The sequence below is a fragment of the Lissotriton vulgaris genome, chromosome 1_2 (assembly GCF_964263255.1).
Source record: "Lissotriton vulgaris chromosome 1_2, aLisVul1.2, whole genome shotgun sequence".
In the NCBI taxonomy this organism is placed as follows: Eukaryota; Metazoa; Chordata; class Amphibia; order Caudata; family Salamandridae; genus Lissotriton; species Lissotriton vulgaris.
The window spans coordinates 64,890,281-64,916,142 of record NC_141686.1 but is presented as its reverse complement, the minus strand read 5'-3'; the positions used below and the strand labels follow the sequence as shown (position 1 = coordinate 64,916,142).

Sequence of the window (25,862 nt, the reverse complement as noted above, 5' to 3'; positions counted from 1 at the left end):
CAGGCGCAAAGTGCCACCCGCCAACTGTGCCAGTTTGATGGTCACTTTGGCCTGGTGCGCCGTCCAAGTTAAGTGTTCGTTTATGGTAATCCCCAGGTATTCGATATTATGCACTCGCTCTAATTGAACCGTGCCTAGCTTGGGGGGGGGCTCTATTTCGGGAGTTTGGATTTAGAATCATGAATTTTGTTTTTTGGGGATTGACTTCCAGTCCCCGGTCAGAGCAGAAGTCTAGGAAGCCATCCAAGATGCGTTGGATCCCCATCGGGGATTTAGACCGCAACAGGGTGTCGTCTGCAAACATAATTGCAGGCACCCTGTTGCCAGTCAACTTTGGGGCGTCAGAATTGGCAATCCTGTTTAGGTGGGCAACAACCCCGTTCACAAACATACAAAACAGGGTGGGTGCGAGCACACAACCCTGTCTTACACCTCTGCGAACGGGGAACCTTTCGGTTAGTTTGCCACCTTTGCCACACCTTACGCGGGCGTAGTTGTTACAATGAAGCCTCATCAGGACTGCCAAAATATCTGCAGGGACATTCAGCTCTTCCATGACTCTCCACAACCTTGCTCTAGGCACTAAATCGAAGGCGGCGCGTAAGTCTACAAAGATGGTGTAAAGACTGCCGCCCTCGATTACCGCTGTTCTCCAATAGAGCAGGTGTAGCCTGAATATTTGATCTGTGGTGGATACACCCTCCCGGAATCCTGCCTGGTATGGTGACAGGATATCCATTTCTTGAATCCACGCTTGCAAGCGATTTAAGATCAGTCTGCCAAAAAGTTTTTGGGATATGTCAATCAGACTGATAGGTCGATAGTTGGATGGGAGCAGGGGGGATCCCTTTTTATAAATTGGGACTACCTCTGCTCCCCTCCAAGTATCGGGCACAGTCATTCCCCCCTGGATGGCATTAAATATTAGTGTGAGGTACGGTGCCCAGATCCCTGGTTCCTGTTTAAACAGGTCCCCCGGGACCCCATCCAATCCCGGGGCTTTTCCAGCAGCTAGACCTTTAATGGCCTCCCTCAACTCTTTTTCAGTGAATGCGTCCCCTGAGAAGGTAGGTGTAATCAAAAGTCTCTCACTACTAAGATCCCCACCTCCCTCTGCATACAACGCTTCAAAGTGGGCCTGCCATACTGAGGGGGCTATGTTGGGCTCTATTGCTGAAGATAACTCAACCGTGCCATTTGCTACTACACGCCAAAATTTGCGTGAGTCTCTGGTTGACAGTGCTTTCACAAGGTTCTCCCAATAGTCGTAGTCCCACTCCGCCCTAGCATTCACTAGAAGATATTTATACTTATTCCTCCTATCACGGATTTCTTCCCTGGTAAGGCGTCCCTTAATGGCAGATAACAAATGGGCCTTGGCCTTCCTACACGTGGCGTTATACCAAGAGATCTTTGGCTTGTAGCCCTTCCTTTTCATAGAGGTTGTGAACAGGTCTTGTTCAAGGGAGTCAATGATGTTTTTATGTATTAGTGCTAGCTCTCCTCTGGTGTCTTCATCTTGGTCTTTAGTGCCTAGATGGAAGGCACTCTCCAATAATGGGATTAACCTTTCAAAGAAGTAGCTAAAGGGATTGAGAGGTCAATCATCTCTTCAAAGTGCATTACTGAAAACATTTCACCTTTTCATCAAACTGACTTGAATGTGAATGCAGTATATTCCAAAAATAGGCCATTTCAGAGACCATTTCAGAGGAGGTCAAGTGCATTTTGTTTTCGGTGTGGATCTAAGACACACCTTGGTAATAGTCCTGTATGTCCAGCTCAAGGAAAAAAATGCACCTTTTGTCAAAGAAATGGGCACTTTCAATCTGTTTGTCGAAACAGAAAAGGTTTTCAAATTAATAATATTTCTTCCTTTACAGGTGAAGATTCGGATGTTCATATTATTGACTCTGAAATGAAAAATGCAACCATTAGTTCTGTTGACATTGGTGCTTCTCAAGGTGGTAAACAGAGAAGTTTAGTAAAAAAGGAAATTCTTTCTATTCACTTAGTTTCCATTCTAATGGTTGATTCCATTGGTATGGAACGAGTGAAGGATCCCACTTGTGAGGTAATTGTTGATCACATAGCAATTGATATGATGGCAGATTCAGGCGCACCCATGACAATTATATCAGATGTTTTATTTAATACACACTGGTCTTGCAAAGTTACACTTGAACCTTTGGATGTCATACCAAAGGGATATGGGGGAAAAGTTATTTATGTGGGGTTTCTTCATAACAAGTGTGACTTGTTTGGGCAGGAGTATTTATACTAAAGTTTATGTGGCTACTGATGGGAAATGCATTGTGGGTTGGCAGGATCTTGCCAAGATGGGCCTCAAGCTAGTTCCTGGATCCGAATTTCCTGTACAGATAAACGAAGAAAGTAACTTTTGCTCAGTTAATTCTGTTGATGTAGGAATTGTAAACAAAATTGTTTCTGATTTTCCAGAAGTTTTTAATGATTCTGTTGGCATGATCAAAAATTATGAACATCGTATTTGCCTTAAGCCTAATGCGGTCCCTGTTATACATAAGTTGAGGAATGTACCTCTTAGTGTGAGAGATGATTTGAAGAAAGTGTTAATGAAGATGGTAGAAGAAAGAATAATTGAAGCTGTGGACTCATCTTTGTGGGTCAGTCCGATTGTGGTCGTTAAAAAAAAGGACTCTAGTATTCGTTTATGTGCTGACCTTAGGTCGTTAAACCAAAACATCTTAATTGACTGTCATCCTTTGCCAAGGATACAGGAGCTCCTCACTGGAATTGCGGAGTCTAAATAGTTTTCTATTTTGGATTTGAGGAGTGCATATCACCAAATCCCTTTGACAAAGTGCTCAACGGAGCTCACCACATTTATAACCCCATTTGGGGCCTTCAAATACTTGAGGCTTCCTTTTGGGTTGGCGAACGCTGCGAGTGTATTTAAAAAATTTATGGATAGTGTTTTGTGTGATGTTAAGGGTGTCCAGGCGTATCGGGACGATGTCTTGATTCATTCAAAGTGTGTGGATGAGCATATCGGGGATCTGCAAGTTGTTTTGACACGTTTCAGAGATGTTGGCATTACCCTTGGTGAAAAGAAATGAACATTTTCTGTAGAGGAATTGGACTATTTGGGTAATTCGATTTCTACTATGGGTATTAAACCTAAACTTTCACTTACCCAAGCTATCTCAAATGTGCCCGTACCAAGTAATAAGGATGCTTTGAGATCCTTTCTCGGTCTCACTGAGTATTATTCTAGGTTCGTCATGAACTATTCCCAGTTGGTTCAACCCCTTAGAGTGTTAATTAAAAAGGATATTGCATTTTTGTGGAATGCAGAAGCAGATATAGCCTTCAATAACATCAAGAAGGTAATTGTGAATTCACCTGCATTATCATCTTTTACTCCAGGTCTGAAATGTGGCATTTATGTGGATGCAAGTCAGAAGGGCCTTGGTGCTATTCTCAGTGGAATGGTTCTGTGGAACATACTATTGGGTTTGCATCTAGGTCACTTAACAGTGCTGAGTGCAACTATAGCACCATTGAAAAAGAGGCTCTTGGTTGTGCGTGGTCAGTTGAAAAGTTTAGGGTCTACATTTGGGGTTCTCTATTTTTGCTTTATACTGATCATAAGCCCTTGTTACATCTTTTGAACGGAAATGGCACTGGAAAAGCCTCTTCGAGGTTAGTGAGAATTCTTTCCAAGTTACATGAATTTAACTTTAGTATTCACCACATTGCTGGAGGTAAGAACATGAGAGCTGATGCTCTTTCGAGGTTGCCTTTAGATAATGATGATAATGTGCTGGAGGATGATGTTGAGTGTGTTGTGGCCTCCTTAGAAGACTTGGTGTTTTCTCCACTGTCTATTTCAGAGGAGGATTGGTTTAAATGCTATTCGGATGATGATGTTCTTTTGGCTGTCAAGAATTTGATAGTATCAGGTTGGCCCAGAATACGTTCTCTTCCTGCCTCTTTGAAGTCTTTTGCGCAGGTATCTGGGGATTTAACAATAATTAATGGAGTTATTTTTAGGGGAGATCGATGTGTTCCTCCTTTAGCCTTGCGTAAGAAGTTATTTTTGGCAGCTCACCAGGGTCATTTAGGTGTTGGTGGGACTTCACGTAAGTTGAAGGAACATTTTTGGTGGCCTGCCATGGAGAGAAATGTAAATGAATGGATTGACGCTTGTAGTACTTGTTTGGTCTCAGATAAACACTGGAAGCTACAGAATTTACCACTGCACAATGTTCCAGTTCCTGAAGAGGCCTGGGACAAGCTGGCCATTGATTTTTCTGGTCCGTTTGAGATTCTTTCGCAGTCTCAGCGTTACATAGTTTCAATTGTGGATTATCATTCAAAGTGGTTTGATTTTGATTTTTGTGCAAATCCAGATTGTGTCAGCAATAAGTTTCTTGAAACAAGTTTTTAGGTCAGAGGGTCCTCCAAGAGAAATTGTTAGTGACAATGGTTCACACTTCTGTTCTGGTGTCATGGAAGAGTTTTTAAAGGGGTTTGATGTGAAACACTTAAGAGTTGCTCTTTATTCTCCCTCGTCAAATGGTTTGATTGAGCGTTTGAACAGGTTTTTGAAAGAGGGCATTCAGACTGCAACTTCATGTGGTATGGATGTTGAGAATTTTTTAAGGGAAAAAGTTTGGGCATACTTAGTTACCCCTCATTCTACTACAGGCATATCCCCTTTCAGGCTGTTAAAAAAGAGGAATCCACATGGTATTGTCTGTCCCTCCTGGATTAAGGATTTGGCTTCAGAAAAGACTAAATGTATAGCCTGTTCAGACAAATTAGTTGTTAAAAGTAATGTTGCAAGACAACAGGAAGTGCAGAAGCGGAACTTTGATTCTAAAGTAATTTCAATTCCAGAGTCATTTGTAGTAGGTGATTGGGTTATAGTGAAGACTGTTGATAGAGTGAAGAAGGGTTTGTCAAAGTTTTCACTTCTAACTCAGGTCCTCAAAGTATCTAAAGGATCACTGTTTTTGGATAAAAGAGGGTGGCGTAACAAACGTGCTGTTGTAAAGTTAACATCTGAACAGGCTAGGAAGGTTCTTAGAACAAAGCATGGTGATGAGAGCCCCTCCTGTTCCTTTTATGATTTTATAACTCAGCTGGAAGCTCCAGTTTTAAATGATGTTTCTTTTCCTTCTCAAGATATTTTAGGAAATGCTGAAGCTTCTTGTTCTTCCTTCCCCTCTTCCTCTTCTGATTTACCATCTAGGTCTCATAGAAATTGTTCGTTTCCTTCACGCTTTAGAGATTTCTATTTAAGTTAAGTTTTCTTGTAATTTCTATATTTCTTTATTTTGTGGGGAGGTAGGAGATGTAGAGTGCTTAGTGTTATGCGTTCTGTTCACTTGCACGTGCAGTTAGTTCTTGTGATCGCGCATCTCTTGAAGAATGTTTATCTTCAAGAGATGCATTTCTCGAGGCGTCTTCATCCAGTAGCTTCCAACTGTGGCTTTAGGCATTCATACAGTTGAAGGTTGCTGAGTGCAGACGTGCTCCTGTGGATATGCTGTCTTCATGGAAATAAATCTTTTCTTACAACCAGTTCGCCTCCTGAGTGTTCCTGCACACAAACTAACCATTCTACTTCACAGTAGCTGAGAAGTTTTCATTTAGCTTACGTGTAATAATTTTATGCTGGCAGTTGTTAGTTTGTAATATTTCAGTGTGATGTTTTGCCGTAAGTATAAAGGGAGTGCAACGGTTTAGAGGGGACTTTTGCACAGCTGTGCCACTCCTGGAGTGCTAATGCGAGCTATAACATTAACAATACTCATTCATAGACCTATGCAGCCAGAGATCGTTTCTTACACGCGATGACTACACTGGCACAGCTCAACAAAAGGGCCTGAAGATTTGACTTCTGGGGGGGGGGGGGGTTGGGGGTGGGGGGACACAAACAGCTAATGTACCCACTGACAACAGGAGCTGTCGTCTATTCTGAAGCTGTTTTTTCTTCCTTATTATTGCCTAACTTGTCATTGGATTAGTAGATCGCTTGCTGCAGCTGGTGTAGGCACTAAAATCCCTCTTAAGTGCCATGCCAAAGAATGTCTATAGGAAGGTGCTGGTTTGAGAGTTATCAAGTTATAAACCTGGGAAGAGCAAAACAGTAATCCAGAGCAGCAGGACTCGAGAGCCAGTTTCTTGGCATAAGGGACAGTCCGAGCATTTACTGACAATGAGAGAATGTAGTTAGGCCAGCTGCCCTCACATTATTCGCATCTGTGCCTGAGGTGAACTATTAAAGGTGTAAGTCGATCACTGGGGGAAGCCACAGCGCTTTAAAGACTGCCTGTGCTATTTTCATGCTGTCTTATGACGCCAACCGAGAGTGAGTGTCCGAGAGCTCTCAAGTGAGTGCCAGTAGAAGGTATGGTGTGAAATCTGTCGATGTGACACAACCTGCATTAGTGCGTCCACTCGACTGTAGCATCAAAGTGTAAACTGGCCTATTCTACCCTTTACAGTGTAGAAGACTTTAGCTTTCTATCAAAGCTAAGACTGTTAGCATGACAAAGTTGACTTCATGCGTTTGCTAAATCTAATAAGTCGGCGCACGCGGAGTTACTCAATTCTATGTTACTTATAACTATTCAAAAACATGTAACTGAATTGAAGCCTCAATAACGTAGTGATATACAGAAGACAAACATTTCCTACTACAGTTTTTTGCAGCACAAGTTGTCGTAATCCAGAATCATTGCATTTACTGAGTAGAGTAATTCTTTATTGCTCGCTTAATTAAAACCATTACAATGTATAGCATTCTGCGGCATTTAAAACAACTTTTAAGAAATGGGGAAGGAATAGTAAGTAGCAAAAGGGAAGGGGAAGGGAATTTTAAAAAAAACAAGGATAAAACCATGTTGCAAAAAGGCTGCCACTGGTTCCAGTGAGCTTTGCTAGAGCACAAAATTGTCATTCAAACAGTGTTCTTAAGTCTCGACGAAGGTCGATTCGATGGCTGTGGGCCTCGTTTTTTTCACAAAGCTGACTAGTTTTTTAATAATTTCTCTCTTTTATCCATATTTTAAAATATGCACTGTTAAATTTTGCATTGAAGTCTCTTTTGGGGGTAGACTAAACATGGGTACAACTCGGTCTCAGCCACCATAGGTAGCACTTTAGCCGATTACGTGAGAAATCATTGTGGGTAGTATTTCACACAAATTCCACACAGGTGGATGATTCTTCTTTCAACCATTAAAATACTGGAGCCAATGTTGACTCCCAAAGATTTTGTGTCATTCATTCAAACATCAAAATCAAGCCCTGCCATCATGTTTCGTCCTTAAGAGGACTTCATCAGGGATAAATATTTTATCCTATCTTATTTTCCTTCCTACAGAGTGTATGTTGACCAACGTGGAACTGAGGACCAGGTGGCAAATACTATAGTCCCCAGACGAGGGCCCACATGGGAAGTATCTGCCACCTGGACTCAGTTTAAGGACGAAACGGGTCAGCTAGGTTGTATTTCATGTTTGGAGGATAAAACAGAATGTTTGGGATTCAACATTATGTCTCCAGTGTTTTAATGGACTGAAAGAAGGATCATCCACTTGGATGTACTGTGTGTGAAATACTAGATATATATATATATATATATATATATATATATATATATATATAATGAACTATTAATTACTTGTGTGACACACTAAAGCGCTCCATATGGTGGTTGGGATTGAGTTATATGTTCAGGGTTCATTTGCAGTAAAACCATCAGAGGTGAAGCGCTACCTCTTCTTTTTCGATTGTGTGATTGATCCAGCGGCTTACCAGCAACAGGTACTCTAATACCATGTACCCACCTGGCCCCATAAACACAGATTCACACTACTGGTAATAAACCACTGGGGTCAATTGTTTGTACTTTTTATCATTCTAGATTAGAATCTAATTATTCTCAACTAATCTTTCACTGATCAAAAAGTTCTTTTCTCTGGTCAATGGACCAAATTAGTTGAACTAGTTGATGGTGATATTACATAAATATATTCTACTTACATTTGATGAAAGAACCACAGACTCTGGAAATATTTTGAATCTTTATCTAGATTAAGTTCATGTGAACCACTTACAAAGTACAGTACAGCCACCGTTACTTATAGGAAGGAAGATTCAATTATTTAATCAGTCAAACAAATGTATATCATTTTCTGCAATGACGTTGCTCAAAAAGAAGAGGATAGAGAGAACAGCACATCTGCACATACACGAAAATATAGTTACCAAGGATGGTGTAAAAACCAACCCCCTTGCCGAGGAGCTGGGAAGGGTCCCCGGGGAAGATCAGGTGACAAAGGCATCGGGACAGGATAGTTCAGAAGCGGTCACTCCTCACGCTGCTCCCAGCTCCCGAGTGGTATCGTAGCGCCAGACGACATTTGAGACTGCTAAACTGCTTTAAATTGCTTGGAATCGATTTGCATAGCTCACGCTACCAGTAGTGCCTGACTGCACAATAGATTAGTAAAATAGCGCTATAGTGCGAAAGTGCGCTTTGTGTATGATTTACTGTGCTGTGCTGCCATGCCTTAATCATTTGTCTTGTGCTTGATTGTGCCGGTGCCATTGCCAATTAACTTGCGTTTTCAGTGATTGTGCCCCATTCCTCTTTCAATTTTGGCTCGGGGCCATCCATTTTGTTGTTTATTATTGTGCCTCCCTGCCCGGCTCAACACCCTGCCATCCCCCGTCTCCCAGCTGCTCCGCCCTCGCCCCTCCCTTCCCACTATCCGCATATGTCAGATGCTCTTGCGCGCAGCGGTCGCGCGCCAAAGCATCTACGCCCATCTGCGCCTGGACCGCGCCCAGCGCCAGTCCCCCCGGACCTCGCACACCCCCCACCCCGCATAACATACGCCGCCGATACCCTCTTTGCCCTCAACCCAGGACGCACACCACAATGCTGCGCAGCTACCCCAGGACACACCAATGGACCATTCGCCTGCCACTCCTGCAAGTTCTCCTGCATCTGTACCCACACCAAACCCACTTCCTCCAAACACAACTCCGACTCTAACCACCTGAAGTGCATCCTGCTGAACACCCGCTCAGTCCACAGACACACCACTGAACTTTGGGATCTACTCGACACTACATCGCCGGACGTCGCCTTCCTTACTGAAATATGGATGAACGCCTCATCAGCACCCGACATCGCCATAGCCATCCCGAACAATTCTAAGATCATCCGAAAAGACCGCTCCATCCAAACAGGAGGAGGCATCGCCATCGTCCATAAGAACACCATCCGCATCACGACCAGCTCCGACGACAACCTCACGACCGCCGAACACCTTCACTTCCAGATCCACACCGACCCCAGGACCACACTTAGAGGCACCCTCATCTACAGACCACCAGGAACCCGCACGCAATTCAACGAACACATCACTGACTTCATCAACCCACATGCCCTCACATCCGAGAACTACATCCTACTGGGAGACCTCAACTTCCACCTGGAAAATAGAAACAACAGCAACACCACCACCCTCCTGGACAACCTGGCCAATCTCGGACTCAAACAACTTGTTGACACCCCCACCCACATAGCCGGACACACGCTCGACCCGATCTTCACCTCCAGCAAACACATCTCCTTCGATCACACCACGGCGCTTCATTGGACGGACCACTTCATCTACAAAAAGACCACGACTCACAACCCCCACAACCTTTTCCTCGAAGAAACTGGAACAAAATCTCCACTGACCAACTCTTCACATCGCTTACCCAAAACCCTCCTACCATATCATCGGACCCAAACCAAGCAGCCACCAAACTCACGCAATGGATCACCCACAGCGCGAACGAACTAGCACCCTTGAAAAACCACCAGATCAAACAAGGTAGCAAAAAGGCGCCCTGGTTCAACGATGACCTCAAGAAATCCAAGAAGTTATGTCGTACCCTCGAGAAATCCTGGAGAAAAAACCCAACCACTCACAACCTGACCACCTTCAAGGATGCCATCCGCAAACACCACCAATTGATCCGGTCCACCAAGAAATCAGCATTCAAGGACAGACTCGACAACAACGCCCACAACAGCAAGGAACTATTCAACATCGTCAAAGAATTTACCAACCCTATCGCCGGCACCAACGACATCACTCCATCCCAAGACCTCTGCGACTCTCTATCCTCCTTCTTCCACAACAAAATCGTCGACATACATAACCGCTTTGATAACCAGCCCGAAGATCAGACCACTCCACCCACCTCCGAACCAAAACAGCAATCTCACAACCTTTGCGCCTGGAACCCAATCACTACTGAAGACACTATCCGCCTGATGAACTCCATCCACTCAGGCTCTCCAACCGACCCATGTCCCCACCACATTTTTACCAAAGCAGACTCCATCATCGCACCCCATCTCCGCGATGTCATCAACTGCTCCTTTAACTCCGCTACCTTCCCGGAAAGCTGGAAACATGCCAAACTCAGCGCCCTCCTAAAGAAACCCACAGCAGACCCCTCTGAACTTAAGAATTACCGCCCCATCTCACTCCTCCCTTTCCCAGCCAAAGTCATTGAGAAAGCCGTCAATAATCAGCTCGCCGGAGGAGGAGCCAAAATGGCGGACGGGACGGACGTGTGAGCTCCCGGCTCCGCAAGTCGTCCGATCCTGCATCGAAATCCTGCCTTCAATCCTGCCTACACCGCGTCAAAACGGAGACACACACGCACTGATGTCACTGGCGTTCCTCTGAGACCTCTGCCGACTGTTTCTACGGTGAACTCGCACTGTTTGCCGACCTCCGATGCTGACCCGGGACCTGGAGCCGATCGCCGCCACTGGACGCGGCTGAACGTCGTCAACGGGACACGCTGGGAAGGTACCGACTAATGCGGGAGTGCAGCCGATCGCGGAGGTGGGTGGCATCGGCCCCTTCCATTGTGGTGAGGCTCCCTGCTGGGTCGAACTGATTACTGGCGAGACGGGAGCCCTTCTTACGGTGCTTTCCCCTGACACGCTGCTTGCGGGCTGGACGGAGTCCATCTTGGGGTGCCTTCTCTGCCGCGGTCCGCTCGCACTACTAGTTGGCGAGGGGGCTCTCGTTCTGCGCTGCCCTAGATCTGTGAGCCGCGCTTCCTTCGGTGGCATTCACTATCCTTGTTCTCGCCTGCGAAGTCGCCCCCCTCTCTTCATTGCGTGCTCACTGCATGGGTAGCCATGACACCCCCCCTGCAAAAAGAGATGGAAGCTGTCTCCCTGTCCCCAGCACGCGATGCCCTGCCTGCCCTCGGACTGGTGACTGATTTGAGGGAGCCGCCGTGCAATGCGAACCAGCTGACATTGCAGAGGGACCCGACTCGTGGCGATATCCTGGCTGCCCTTGCCGATTTGCGGGCGACATGGCGGCGACAAGCTTGAGTATTGGAGCGACAGATTGAGGGAGCTGCACCGTATCTGAGACGACCGCGACCGACTGCCCCCCTGCTGCTGCTAACTACTCCTGTCCCGGATGCAATGTTGCAGCGTGAGAGTGCGGCGGTACGGAATGATTCCGGCTACAATGTTGGATGTTTCTCTTTTGATGAGGATACAGTTGCAAAGTCGCCCTCCATTTCGATGCCTGATACTGTGACTACGGAGTCGTCACTATGGCATCACTTAACGACTTCCCAGGTGCTGGCCCCCCTCGCTGCCTTTGCCTCCGTAACTCTTTCTCTGCATTTGTGGAGTGTGTGTCATCCTGCGATGGAGGGGGCGTCCGTCATTTTGGGCACTGAACGTGCTGGTGACTGGGGGCGCTCATTTCCTCCTCCTCTGCGCCTTCTTTGTCGGAAGCGGCCATCTTGCTCCTTTGTTCTGCCTGAGGGGAGCTCACAGCGGCGGCCATGCCTGGAGGGATTTCGACGTTCAGGCCAGGGCTGATGGTGTTCCTTACGTTGGTTTTGCCCGATCGACTGGTGATGACCTGGACTGGAACGCTTTTTGATATATTGAATGTGCTGGGTGTGTTGCTTTCCTCATTTAAGGTCGCAGTTACTAAGTCCTGTTGTTTTATTTTTGTTGTTGGGATGGTGGTTCTGTGCGGTGTGGGGGGTCCAGGGGTAAACCACTCTGCTCTCATTTGATGCGATGTTTCCCAACTTTAGTGCTACATACGACGTAGGAAATTTTGTAATGACTGTGAGTCCGGGAAGCCTGGTATCTGGTGGCTCCTCCCCACCCACCTTCCTCATTTCATGGGAGTTATAGATTAGTCTACACTTTTCTTACTCCCTATATTTCAAGGATTATACTTTTTCCTCTTTCTTTTCTCTGTTTCTTCTTCTATATTTCGGGTTTATTGGGCGACAGACACACTGCTGGGGGGGGGTGGGGGGGGGGGCAGGCCGTAGCCTCTGCATGCGTGTAGGGTGGGGGGTTGGGGAATTTTCGTTTTCTGTTTCAGTTTCTATGGTGCCTTTTTTTATTCGTTGTTCGTCCTCTTTTCTTTATACTTTCTTGGGTCCGTGTCAGGGTTAGAATAGGGTGGGTGGCGGTGGACACTGGGTGCTATGTTAGTTCTGCTACTTCTGCTGTAGGAATTTTACGCCGCCATCCCGCCTGGGGGAACTAGCTTTTTGGGTAATTGGATTACTTGATACAACTGTTGGTAATGTTACGTCTCGCCTGCACGGGCTTCTTCTCTTTATTTGCTGTTTATGTGAAATTATAATGTCGGACTTCAATAGTTGCAACACAAAAAAAAACCTTTAAAAATTAACCTTCAATGCCCCTGAGACACGATACCACGTTGTTTTACAGTGTAACTCTCAATGTTTGCCTACGATCCTCATGTGCTATAGTGTCGCCGTAATGTATGCACCAGTGCCTCAACAGTTTTCGTGGCCGGCCTTATGGTTGTAGGCCCGTATTTGTACTTTTACCACTGCACAATAAAGGTTTTTAAAAATAAAAAAAATAATCAGCTCGCCGCCTTCCTCGAATCCAACAAATCCCTCGACCCTTCGCAATCCGGATTCCGAGCCAAACACAGCACCAAAACCGCCCTCATCGCAGCTACAGACGACATCCGAACACTACTAGACAATGGAGAAACAGCCGCCCTCATCTTACTTGACCTCTCCGCAGCCTTCGACACAGTCTGTCATAACACCCTCATACAACGCCTCAGCAACGTCGGAATACAAGGAAAATCTCTGGACTGGATCATCTCGTTCCTCGCAGGAAGAACCTAGAGAGTCCGCCTCCCTCCATTCAAATCAGAGGCCACCGAAGTCATCTGCGGCGTACCATAAGGATCATCGCTCAGTCCCACCCTCTTCAACATTTACATGAGCCCCCTCGCATCCATCGCACGACAACACAACCTCAACATCATCTCCTACGCAGACGACACCCAGCTGATCCTCTCCCTCACCAAAGACTCAAACACCGCCAAAACCAATCTACACGAAGAAATGAAAGAAGTAGCCGATTGGATGAAGAACAGCCGTTTAAAACTAAACTCGGACAAAACGGAAGTCCTCATCTTAGGATCACCCCCCTCTGCTTGGGACGACTCATGGTGGCCACCGGCCCTGGGTACAGCACCCATACCTACAGATCACGCACGTAACCCGGGCTTCATCCTAGACTCCTCCATATCGATGACCAGACAAGTCAACACCATCTCATCCTCATGCTTCAACATCCTACGCATGCTCAAAAAAATATTCCGTGGGATCCCCACCGAAACAAGAAAGACAGTCACCCACGCACTGGTCACTAGTCGACTGGATTATGGAAATACCCTTTACGCCGGTACCACAGCCAAACTACAGAAAAAACTCCAACGCACCCAAAACGCCTCAGCCAGACTCATACTGGACATCCCCCGTCATGCTCACATCTCCGGCCACCTTAAAGACTTCCACTGGCTCCCAGTACACAAGAGAATCACATTCCGCCTCGCCACCCACGCACACAAGGCTCTCTACGACCTAGGACCGGAATGCCTCAACACACGACTATCCTTCTACACACCCACCCGCCAACTTCGTTCATCCAATCAAGTCCTCGCTGCAATTCCGCGCGTCCATAGAACCACCATGGGAGGAAGATCCTTTTCCTACTTAGCAGCCAAGACTTGGAATTCTCTCCCCACTCACCTTCGTCTTACGCAGAACCACCTCTCCTTCAGAAAGCAGCTCAAAACCTGGCTTTTCGATAAGTATTGCACCCATCCTCCCACAAGCGCCTTGAGACCCTCTGGGTGAGTAGTGCGCTATACAAATTACTAAACTTGAACTTGAACTCTACCACCGACTCTTACGTAGCACCCCTCTCTGACACTGTCTTCCTCCTCAAGATTCTTTTGCGATCCTATTCTAAGTAAGTTAATTTAAGATAAAGTGGTTCTGTATTCAAAAGATCCCACCCCTTCATTTTTATTCACGACTTTTAATTCCCATCTGTTTTCACATCACATTAGAAACAAAAGTATAAACTTCATCCGTTCCCCATTCATCTTAGAGGTTCTCAAGCTGGTTCCCAGAGTATGTATCAGTTTTGGCCTTGGACGACGTTCAAGAGTCACATTACTTCTGTCAGCTCGGTCATTCACGCATGCGTGAAGAATCAGGTGACCCACAGACTTTAGTCTCATACGCAAGGCCCAAGACACGCACTAATAAGAGTCAAAAAGATTTATGTTAAATTTGAACATAAATGGTTTCACTGTATACCACCTATCTCTACTCTAATCCCATTCATTTATTTATGCTTTCCCCGCATTAGTAAAATAGCATGTTTTCGTTTCGGCAAAGCAGATGCTGTGAGCTTTCAGTCAGCCATATTAATAGCATTTACGCAAGCGCAAGAAATTCCCTCTAGACGACAGCTCGTCATACTGCGTAGATGCAGCTGATGCATGCGCAGTACAGTTTTTCTGTTAGCCGCCATTTACTAAATTCACTCAAGTTACTTATTAGTAATACACTTAGGCAAGCTTCTCTTTCTTGTATGTTTAATGTTGTGCTTATTAATTTACACAATATGTAGTTAATACAATATTAGAAGTTAAACAAGAGGATTATCTCTGAGCAAGTCTCTTTTCTACCAGTCCTCGCTCCATCATGACAATCCCTTGTGCGGTCTTGAAGGCCCATTTGTGCTGTTTTTGGAGGTTTTGTAAAAATGGGTACATACGCTCAGAAACTCATACGGTGTGAAGGAGCCTTGATTTGATATTGTCATATTAAGTATTGTTGAAATAGGCTGAATGTATGTGCAGTGTGAAAACTCTGAATGCTTTTTTTGCCAACTGGAAGTTTTGTAGATGAAAAACTAACTTTTTTCTATTTCATTTTTTAAGATCTGAAATCTGTCCTCCTCTGGAATGCCATCTGGTACAGGATCTGCTAGCAGGCATCATGTGGGTTTCACCTGCTGGTCTTTTGAGTGCTGATGCCTCGTAGGAAGAAATCTATTTGCAACCCACGCAAACCCCAGCTACCGTTCATCGAAAACCCATTGCATGGTCCCATTCATCAGTATGGATCGCCCTTACAGAAAGCTGAGAACCCTCGATATGTTCCTGCCAAACCTCTTGACCAAAGCACTTCAACATCCTGGGTATGTAAACGAGCGTTTCTGTACTAAGCTAATTTAAGGAATGCAGAAAAATTGGGTTCCAGGTTCTGGGATTGCTTTGTACACGTGTCTGCTTTTATTGCATTTCGTTTGATCTTTATGGTGGAAGCTTGCCTGACTGATTAGTACATTTATGTGACTGGAGAGGTATTAACTCTTTAGATCTCCCAACTCTTTTCTACCCCTGTGTTTTATTCATCAAGTGTCTTCATTACTGAATGACTACTATATCTGACATTTTTTAAGCTGTTTGTCCAGGTCATGTTGTGCCATGTTGATGGGTTTAGTTGACCAAAAGCTGAGGATCCCCTTGCAACTAACTCCAACTTTAGTGTGCAAGTGCATGATGTTCTCACACTTTACTTTCAATAGGGTTGGGGGCCTGTCCTCATTGATTTATTTTGTTGGGGTTTGAGTCTGATTGTGGTTCAAATATTTAAGGAAGGCACTACGTTCCAAACAACCCATACGGGGCTTCAGCGCATGTGAGCCTTCAGAAAACATGTAACTAATGTGTAGAGATGGGTTTGCAACATGTGTAGCTTGCCGAATTTTTACACCTTAACAAAGGGAAGTCCTTGGCTGGGTACCTGAGCTTGTTACCCTAGCTCTTGTGTGCAACTTTAGGAGTATTACGAAGGTAAAACAAAAAAAAAAAGAAAAGTTGTCCCAGTCTTCAGTTGTACTGGCGGCGGTACTTGGAGGCTTTGGCTTGGATCCTCAACCAGGAGAGTAATGCGTAGAAAAGTAGGAGTAGTGGTGCTCCACGCTGGTTAGGACAACAAAGAATGGAATGTCTTGCAGGCATGGTGGCTGGAGGGAGAACTCCAAGGAAGAATGCTGTTTTACAACTAAAAAATAATCTGTTACAGCAGCCGACCTGATTCAGAGGAGCACAATATTACATTTAATATTGATGCACAAAACATTACAGCCTTACGGAGGATGGAGGTCATGGTGTTTAATTACGCCGATGACCTCCAACTTATCTTTAACCTCTCTAATTCTTCTGACTCTATCTATAATTTTCAGTCGGTGATGGTCTTTATCAGGGATTGGATGAGCTTTAACCACCTCAAGCTCAAACCTGATAAGACTGAACTCCTCCTCACTGACGGCAAACTCAACCCTTGGTCTCCTATTTTTTGGCCCCCCTCTTTTGGTTCCTCCGCTTCTCCCTCTTCCTCTGTCAAGACACTGGGAATCACCCTCAACCAACAACTCACCTTACACTCTCAGATCAGCACAGTGGTTTCTTCCTGTTTTTTTACTTTGCGCACTATCTGGAAGATTTCACGTTTTTTTTCTTACTCTGCTCTTAAATTGATCCTGATGGCTATGGTCCTTTCCCGTTTAGACTACGGGAATGTCCTGTACAATGGTGCCCCTGCGTACGCCATCCTACGGCTCCAACTAGTGCAAAACCAAGCTGCCCGCCTGGCCTATGGCTTACCCAAATCAAACCACACTACTCCTCTCCTAAGATCCCTCCACTGGCTCCCTATCAGAGAAAGGGTCCTCTTCAAGATAGGATGGATTACCTTCCAAGCTCTCGCAGGAACAGCTCCAGCGTTGATCAAGTCTAAAATCAAACCTTATATCCCCAGCAGACAACTACGCTCTTCCTCTCTGTCCCTCTTGGTGGTACTCAGGTTCAAGAAGAGTAGAATGGGATGCTTCAATTTCTCCGTCCTTGCTCCACAATTTTGGAACTCTCTCCCTCTCCACATGAGAACTAAAACATCCTACTTGGAGTTCCGTAGCACCCTAGAAAACCTTTCTGTTTTCACAGGACTTTAAAAATTAAACCCTCTCCCTATCCAACTCAGGAACTATTCTCCTCAACAGCGCCATGAAACCGCCTGGTGAACGAGCGCTCAGCAAATACCTTTAAATTCAAATTCAGCAGCAACTATAAGGCGTGGAACTCCCACTTGCTTTTCAGACAGTAGAAAATGAAATTTGTAACTTTAAAGACAATTTGTAGTGTAAACCTTTGTTGAAAAGCACCGGCTGACAAAAGATTTGAAAATAATGAAATGAATGTTCCCATACCTATATAAGTGAGTATGTTTTAGAGGGAAGGTGGGACAGCCAAACCACATTTTCGAGATTCTCTTTTGTCAGTAAGCGAGAATAGCTGTGATATGTATACGGTATATCCCCAAATAAGTACAGAAGTTAAGGCTCTACTATTTTGTGGAAAATAACATGAGAATAGATGTCTTTTTAGTACCAGCCTTTTTGAGAGCTGCCTCGAGGCTTAATTAACTCTTAGAAAAACATAGAAATCCCTTTTCAACTAGAAAGACTGTGATGGATATGCAAGTAAATATTATAACCTTCTTCAGATTCGGATCATGTGGTATTGGTACTTAACAAACATATAAGCAAGCAATAATTTCTATAATTAATACAAGGAATTGAGGGAAAATATTCAGTGTTGAGGTAGTTGAGATATTATAACAGTGATTCCAAACAAGCAATTCCTTAAAGGACAATAAACATGAATGTGCTTCAATTCCAATAATTTTATTAAAAACACTATTGGTGTGAACCAGACACTTAAAAACCCAATGATTAAAAACCTATATCACAGTGATTTCATTACCAATTACATCTCTATCTTTATCTGTAATATTGTATCTAAAGGTAAATTGCAAATACAGATAGATTTAAAATAAACAACACAAAATACAAGTATTCTATCAACAGAAAAACTGTCAAAGTCGCGTTTCGGCGAGATTTTAGTAGTTCCTCGCCTCTTTCAGGACATACGCATTTTATTTCAGTTTCTCAAATAAAGGTATATTGAGATCCTTCAACAAGTCGTCTCTTGGCTGAACATAATTTTTACTCCCAAGCACATGGAATGGAATGGAATGGAATGGAATGGAATTGGATTTATAGAGCGCATGGCTGCCCTTGAGCGTCCCAGCGCTAAAACAATTAATAACAGAGCGAAATGAGGAAGAAAAGTTTAGGGAGCTTTGGGGAAAAGGAAGGTTTTAAGTGACTTTCAGAACTTAAGGTATGAAGGTTCCTTCCGTAGGTCCCTGGGCAGGGCATTCCACTTTTTTGCTGCATTCAGCGAGAAGCGACGACCTCCCGTGCGGGCCTTCCTTACTCTAGGAGTAACGGCCAGGTTTTCTTCATCAGATCGGAGGGCACGAGTGGCTTTGTAAGGACGGATCAATCCCCTGAGGGCTGGGGGGCCGTTACCTTGGAGGGATTTATATGCAATACAAAGTGATTTGAAGGAAATTCGCTCCTGGATTGGAAGCCAATGCAAGGCTCTAAGCAGGGGCTTGGCTGAAACCCATCTCGGGACTCCCATAAGGAGCCTGGCTGCGGCATTCTGGACCCGCTGTAAGATGTTAATCGTGGCCAGGGGTGCCGCCAGGAGGAGGGCATTGCCATAATCCAGTCTGGCCAGGATTAGGCCCTGAATCAGAAGTTTTCTTGATTCGAAGGGGAGCAGGGGGAGGACCTTCCTTACGGCCCGCAATGATCCAAAGCATGCTCCAGCCACCTTCTGCGCATGGGTCATAAAGGTGAGTTGGGGTTCAAACCAGCCCCCAAGACTCTTGACTTTCTCCTTTTGGGGGTGGTGGATCCCCCATACAGGGAGGCCAATGGTCGGAGGACAGAGATGGAAGTGGGTGACCCATGACCATGATCTCGGTCTTCGCTCCATTGAGTCTAAGTTTGGAGGCAGTCATCCAGGAGAAGATAGCTGACAAACAACCTGACAAATCAGATGGGTGTCCCCTTTGTGACAGCGAGACGATAAGTTGCGTATCGTCCGCATAGCTAACAGATTTGATCCCGAAGGGGGCTACTGCCTCCTCTAACGGGGCCATATAGACATTGAACAGTGTGGGGCTCAGGGAGGAGCCCTGCGGCACCCCACACTGCAAGGGGACAGGTTTGGACATTGAGCCATTCTCCCAAATCCTGAACGATCTTTTATCAAGGAAGGACTCGAGCCATCTAAGAGCCGACCCTGTAATGCCAACTTTGGCAAGACGCTGAACCAAGGTTGGGTGGTCGACGGTATCAAATGCAGCGCTTAGATCCAGGAGGATCAGGGCTGCAGATCCCCCTGAATCTAAGATGCATCTTGCTTCTTTAGTAGCCACCAGAAGGGCAGTGTATGTACTCTGACCCGGGCGAAAACCAGTTTGGGAGTCGCTCAGAAGACCATTCTTTTCCAAATATTCTGAGAGCTGCCTATTCACCAACTTCTCAGCCACTTTACCCATTCCTGGAAGCAAGGAAATTGGGCGGTAATTGGCCAAGTCCAAGGGATCTAATCCAGGTTTCTTAAGAAGTGTTTTAATTTTAGCTTGTTTCCAGCTAGGGGGGACAATGCCTGTGGCGAATGAGGTGTTTAGGAGCTCTGTGGCCTTAGGTGAGATCGTCCCCACAATTTGTTTGAGGATGTGCATAGGGGCTGGGTCAGAAGGAGAGCCACTTTTTAGGTTTCGCTGGGGGACGGAGCCGTTAGGCTCCTCCTCCAGAGAAATCTATTGAGTACAGTAAGCACTATGGAACACGCCCCCCCGTCCCATTGGCTAGCTCCATAAATGGAGCCTAGCCATTGGACGAGGGGCCTGTCCATCAATGCCGGACCAGACACGGGGGCGTTCCCGAGATTCTTTGGCTTTTGCCGACGTCACGCGACGCCGGGAACGCCCCCGAGTCTCCTCCGGCCGGGCCGTGCTTGCTGCTGTCCTGGGCATCGTGAGTGTTTTTCCCCGGCACGTTTCCCGCCTCCCTCCCGCCGTTCGTGTTCTCTCCCGCCCCCCCTCACGCCCCCTGTGTCCTCTCCCGCCCCCTCCCGCCGTCCGTTCCTCTCCCGCCCCCCCCGTGTCCTCGTAGGTGCTGCCGCCATTTTTTTTTATTTATTTTTTTAATCCGCGGCTGCCCACGCCGCACTTGTGCCAATTTTCGTGCCTCACGCCCCCTGTGTCCTCTCCCGCCCCCTCCCGCCGTCCGTTCCTCTCCCGCCCCCCCCCCCCGTGTCCTCGTAGGTGCTGCCGCCATTTTTTTTATCCGCCCGGGGGTCAACCGGCAGCTGCTCGGCACCTTGGCCGAGGCACGAAGGGGCTGCGACCGCATTGGTGGCTTTTCGGAGGCTCGTCGGCAGAGGCGCGCTCTGATTGGCCGCTGCAGTGGGCCTGTCCCTGTGAGCTGCGCCGCCGTTGGTTGGAGCCTCGCCGCGTCATCAGGATCTGCCCCGGGAGCCGCGCTGTGAGTGGCTGACTCCGGGGGAACCCTCGACGTCAGCGGAGGCCAGTGGGAGCTGCGACGGGGGCCGTGCCTGCGAGGGTGAGTCTTCGGCCCAGCCGCGTAGCTAGGGGGGGGCGGTCCGCCCCAGGCGGCACCATTTTTGAGGCGGCCGCTACGGGCCTACAGTGCCGCTTACTGTGTAGTCGCGCTCAGGGTTCCCACCGGCTCCATGCGAGCTCTCTGCGCCCACACACCGAGCCGCAGCCTCCTCAGCCGGGACCAGCATCTGCCCTGAATTGCATGCGTTTCTTCGGCACCATAGGGGGAGCCCACCGGCCCGAACCGCTACTTTCCTCCACCTTGCGTGACTTGCGTCACGGCTGCAGCGCTCACCACCGCCCGCGGCTACAGTTTCGGTTTCGCCAGCCAGGGCCCCCGGACGCCTGTGTTCTCCGAGAGGCCGCAGACGGTGTCCAGAGCAGAGCTCCTCACAAGTTGGACTCCCTATGCCAGCTCGAGTCGTCTCACCACATTTCTTGACGGTCAGCACCAGTTACTTGTAGGATTATGTATAATTGTGGGCACTGAGGTTGTGATGTTTTCTGTGCTGTCTCCCACAATTCTGCCCATCACTGTTGCAAAGTGATTTAAACTTGCTAAAAGGGCTGCTAGCCTCCTTAAATGTGTGTTTTAGGCACAGGAAGGTGTGAGCGTGTCCGCTTTGTAACCAGTTTAGAAAATAATCGTTTCTTTCGTCACCAAAGCCGGGTCAAATGTTCCTGTGACGTGGTTTGTGCTTCCCTTGTCATGGGTTTTTTGTGTGTTGCTGTACATCCTCCCCTGGCCAGGTTGTTATTGATGTACTGCCGGAAAACATCTGGAGAGGACCGGGTTCCTTTCATACCTCATTAAACGGAAATGGACTCTGCGACCGGACTGGTTTTCAACCTATGGTTTTACTAGGGTGTGTTTTTCTGGTTGTGAACGTTGGCCTTCAGCACGGTTGACGTGGCCCTCCCCCCCCTCGCTGTCCTGTGCCCCGTTCCCGCCCTCCCCCCCCTCGCTGTCCTGTGCCCCGTTCCCGCCCCCCCCCCCCTCGCTGTCCTGTGCCCCGTTCCCGCCCCCTCCCGCTGTCCGTTCCGCCCCCCCTCCCCTTTCACTCTCCGTTGCTTGTTTGTTTTTGGTGCCCAGGGGGTTGCATTCAGACTTGTATCGCCCAAGCATGTGGTTGCCATACTATTTAGAGCAAGTTTAGGCTTACTATTTGACTGCAGTTAACAAGATATCATCTGGAATGCACTCGGTTTACATTGCCACTGAAAACGCAAAGGTTTAAATGGTTTCTTCTGTATGGCTTTTATCTAATTGGGAGCAGGGCATGGTGCTATTAAGAGGATTAGCAAACTTTTGATTAAATGCACTATGCCTTGAATTTCTTATGTTGAAGTGGACTCTTTTGGCAGTAATCACATCGCCAGGAGAATAATTGAACACCGTGTGCTGTTCCCGCCCCCCCCCCTCGCTGTCCTGTGCCCCGTTCCTGCCCTCCCCCCCTCGCTGTCCTGTGCCCCGTTCTCGCCCTCCCCCCCTCGCTGTCCTGTGCCCCGTTCCCGCCCCCCCCCCTCGCTGTCTTGTACCAGGAGGTGAGTGACCAATACTCCTCTGACTGGATCCAAAGCCCACTGTGTACATCATTTTATTTTTATTATGTCTCACCTCTGTCTGTTGCCAGACGTTTTGGTACTTTACAGTGGACTTAGCGCCCGCCCATTTCTACTTCGGTTCATTGTCACTCTCCTTTGCTTGCTTGGAATTCTTAGCTTCGGTAGGTTGTCCTCCCTCTACTTTATTTCTTTTTTTTTTTTCTTCTTTAGCGTTATGGACGCACTGCTGTCCATCCAAGGCTCACTATTTCAGGTGGTACTTTTTTCTTTTAATTTAAGCACCACTTTATGAGAGTGCGTGTTTCCTCCAGCTGGCTCCCTTGTGTACTTCTCCCCCTCTGTGTTTCTCACTCATTCTGTTCCTGCCTTTCATCCTTTGTCATTTTGCTTGACCCAGCATCTCCTACCCATCCTTCGTTGTCAGTGTGCTCTCCCTACCCTCTCCTGCCCACCCTCCATTGTCCATGTGCTCTCCATACCCTCTCCTGCCTACCCTTTGTTGACGTGTGCTCTGCCCACCCTCTATTGCCCGTGTGCTTTCTTTACCCTCTCCTGCCCACCCTCCGATGTCCCTGTGCTCTCCCCACCCTCTCCTGCCCACCCTCTATTGCCCGTGTGCTTTCTTTACCCTCTCCTGCCCACCCTCCGATGTCCTTGTGCTCTCCCCACCCTCTCCTGCCCACCCTCTATTGCCCGTGTGCTTTCTTTACCCTCTCCTGCCCACCCTCCATTGTCCATGTGCTCTCCATACCCTCTCCTGCCCACCCTCTGTTGACCTGTGCTCTCCCTAACCTCTCCTGCCCACCCTCCATTTTCCGTGTGCTCTCCCCGCCCTCTCATGCCAACCCTCTGTTGCCCGTGTGCTTTCTTTACCCTCTCCTGCCCACCCTCCGTTGTCCATGAGCTCTCCCTACCCTCTCATGCCAACCCTCTGTTGCCAGTGTGCTTTCTTTACCCTCTCCTGCCCACCCTTCGTTGTCCATGTGCTCTCCTTACCCTCTCCTGCCCACCCTCTGTTGCCAGTGTGCTTTCTTTACCCTCCCCTGCCCACCCCCCGTTGTCCTTGTGCTCTCCCTGCCCTCTTCTGCCCACCCTGTTGCCAGTGTGCTTTCTTTACCCTCTCCTGCCCACTCTTCATTTTCCATGTGCTCTCCTCACCCTCTCCTGCCCACCCTTCGTTGTCGATGTGCTCTCCTTACCCTCTCCTGCCCACCCTCTGTTGCCAGTGTGCTTTCTTTACCCTCCCCTGCCCACCCTCCGTTGTCCTTGTGCTCTCCCTGCCCTCTTCTGCCCACCCTGTTGCCAGTGTGCTTTCTTTACCCTCTCCTGCCCACCCTTCGTTGTCCATGTGCTCTCCCCTCCATCTCCTGCCCACCCTCCGTTGTCCATGTGCTCTCCTTACCCTCTGTTGCCAGTGTGCTTTCTTTACCCTCCCCTGCCCACCCTCCGTTGTCCACATGTTCTCCCTACCCTCTTCTGCCCACCCTCTGTTGCCCGTGTGCTTTCTTTACCCTCTCCTGCCCACTCTCCCTCTCTCTCCTCCTCTAGCCCTCCTTCTCCTTTCCGCCCTCCCTCTCTTACCTGCCGCCCTCTCCTTTCTGCCTTTCTCACACTTTCCTACCTTCCCTCATGCCCTCACACTCCTTTATGCCCTCCCTCTCTCCTGCGTCTATTCCTTCCCTCCTGCTCTCCCTCTCTATCCTGCACTCGCTTCCTTTTGAGCTTTCTTACTCCTGGCCTCTTTCATCCCTTCCCTCTCTCTGCAAATAATTGCATCATAAATGCACTCCAGATTTCTGTGTAAAGTAAAACACATCAACGTTTTACACATAATTCAATGAAGATACAAAACACCATTTATCAAAAGCTCAAACTTTAACAAAGGGAGTGCAGAGTAGGGAGTGCATAGAGCAGGGGGAGTGCAGAGTGCATAGAGTGCAGAGTGCGTGCAGAGTGCGTGCAGAGTGCATAGAGGGTGCAAAGTGCATAGGCAGTGCAGAGTACATAGGGAATGCAGAGTCCAGAGAGAGTGCATACAAAGTGCATAGGGAATGTATACAAAGTGCAGAGTGCATAGGGAATGCAGAGTGTATAGGGAGTGCATACACAGTGCAGAGTGCATAAGGAGTGCAGAGTGCATAGAGAGTGCAGAGAGAGAGTGCATACAAATTGCAGAATGTATAAAGAGTGCAGAGTGCATAAGGAGTGCAAAGTGCATAGAGAGTGCATAGGTAATGCAGAGTGCATAGGGAGTGCATAGACAGTGCAAAGTGCAGAGAGAGTACATAGGGAGTGCAAAGTGTATAGAGAGTGCAGAGTGCATAGGAAGTGCAGAGTGCATAAGGAATGCAGAGAGTGCATAGGGAGTGCAGAGTGCATAAGAAGTGCAGAGTGCACAGTGCATAGACAGTGCACAGTGCATAGGTAATGCAGAATGCATACAGAGTGCATAGGGAGTGCAGAGTGCATAGGGAGTGCAGAGTGCATAGGGAGTGCAGAGTGCATAGGGAGTGTAGAGTGCATAGGGAGTGTAGAGTGCATAGACAGTGCAGAGTGCATAGGGAGTGTACTCTGCACTCTTTAGGCACTCTGCACTCTCTATGCACTCCCTATGCACTCTGCACTCTCTATGCAAAGTGCTGCATAGGGAGTGCAGAGTGCATAGGGAGTGCATAGGGAGTGCATGGGAAGTGCAGAGTGCATAGGAAGTGTGGAGTGCATACAAAGTGCACAGTGCATACAGAGTGCTGCATAAAAAGTGCAGAGTGCATAGGGAGTGCATAGGAAGTGGAGCGTGTAGGGTGCATATAGAGTACAGAGTGCATACAGAGTGCTGCATAGGGAGTGCAGAGTGCACAGGGAGTGCATATGAAATGCAGAGTGCAAAAAGAGTACTAGGGAGTGCTAGAGAGTGCCAAGTGACTGCAAAAAAAAGGTAATGGCAATGTAAATGACCATGCCATTTACTTATCTGTTTTCGAAACAAAAACATAAATACAAATTTTGGCATATACAATGCCAATAACTCTAACTTTTCCAAAGGCGAAACCATTGCATTGTAAATGCTTGTTATAATTGTTAACGTGTTACTGAAGTCATCCCTGGTGATAGTACTGAAGGCCTCGAGCTGAGGACTGGGAGAGACGGGGGTAGAGGCCTCTCTCGAGAGTAGGGTGGGCATTTGGGGCAGGCTATCTAGGATTTTTTGAATTTTGCTGTCGAAAAACTCCGCTAACTGGTCGCATCTTAGTTCGGGGTCCCTGTGTATGGTTATAGGGGCAGGGATTTTGAGCAATTGATTAACAATTTTAAAAGTTTCCCTGGAGGAG

At 47.3% G+C, this 25,862-nt stretch overlaps 1 protein-coding gene across 2 annotated transcripts in view; it reads left to right on the top strand.

The window, feature by feature from the left end:
* Positions 1-25,862, top strand: part of RHNO1 (RAD9-HUS1-RAD1 interacting nuclear orphan 1) — a 75,465-nt gene that overhangs the window by 3,265 nt on the left and 46,338 nt on the right. For both annotated transcript variants that reach the window (XM_086952813.1, XM_086952814.1), the window contains exon 2: positions 15,357-15,616. In XM_086952813.1, coding sequence (XP_086808939.1) covers positions 15,449-15,616 — 168 coding nt within the window. In that variant the 5' untranslated portion in view covers positions 15,357-15,448. The remainder of the gene's footprint in view (positions 1-15,356; positions 15,617-25,862) is intronic.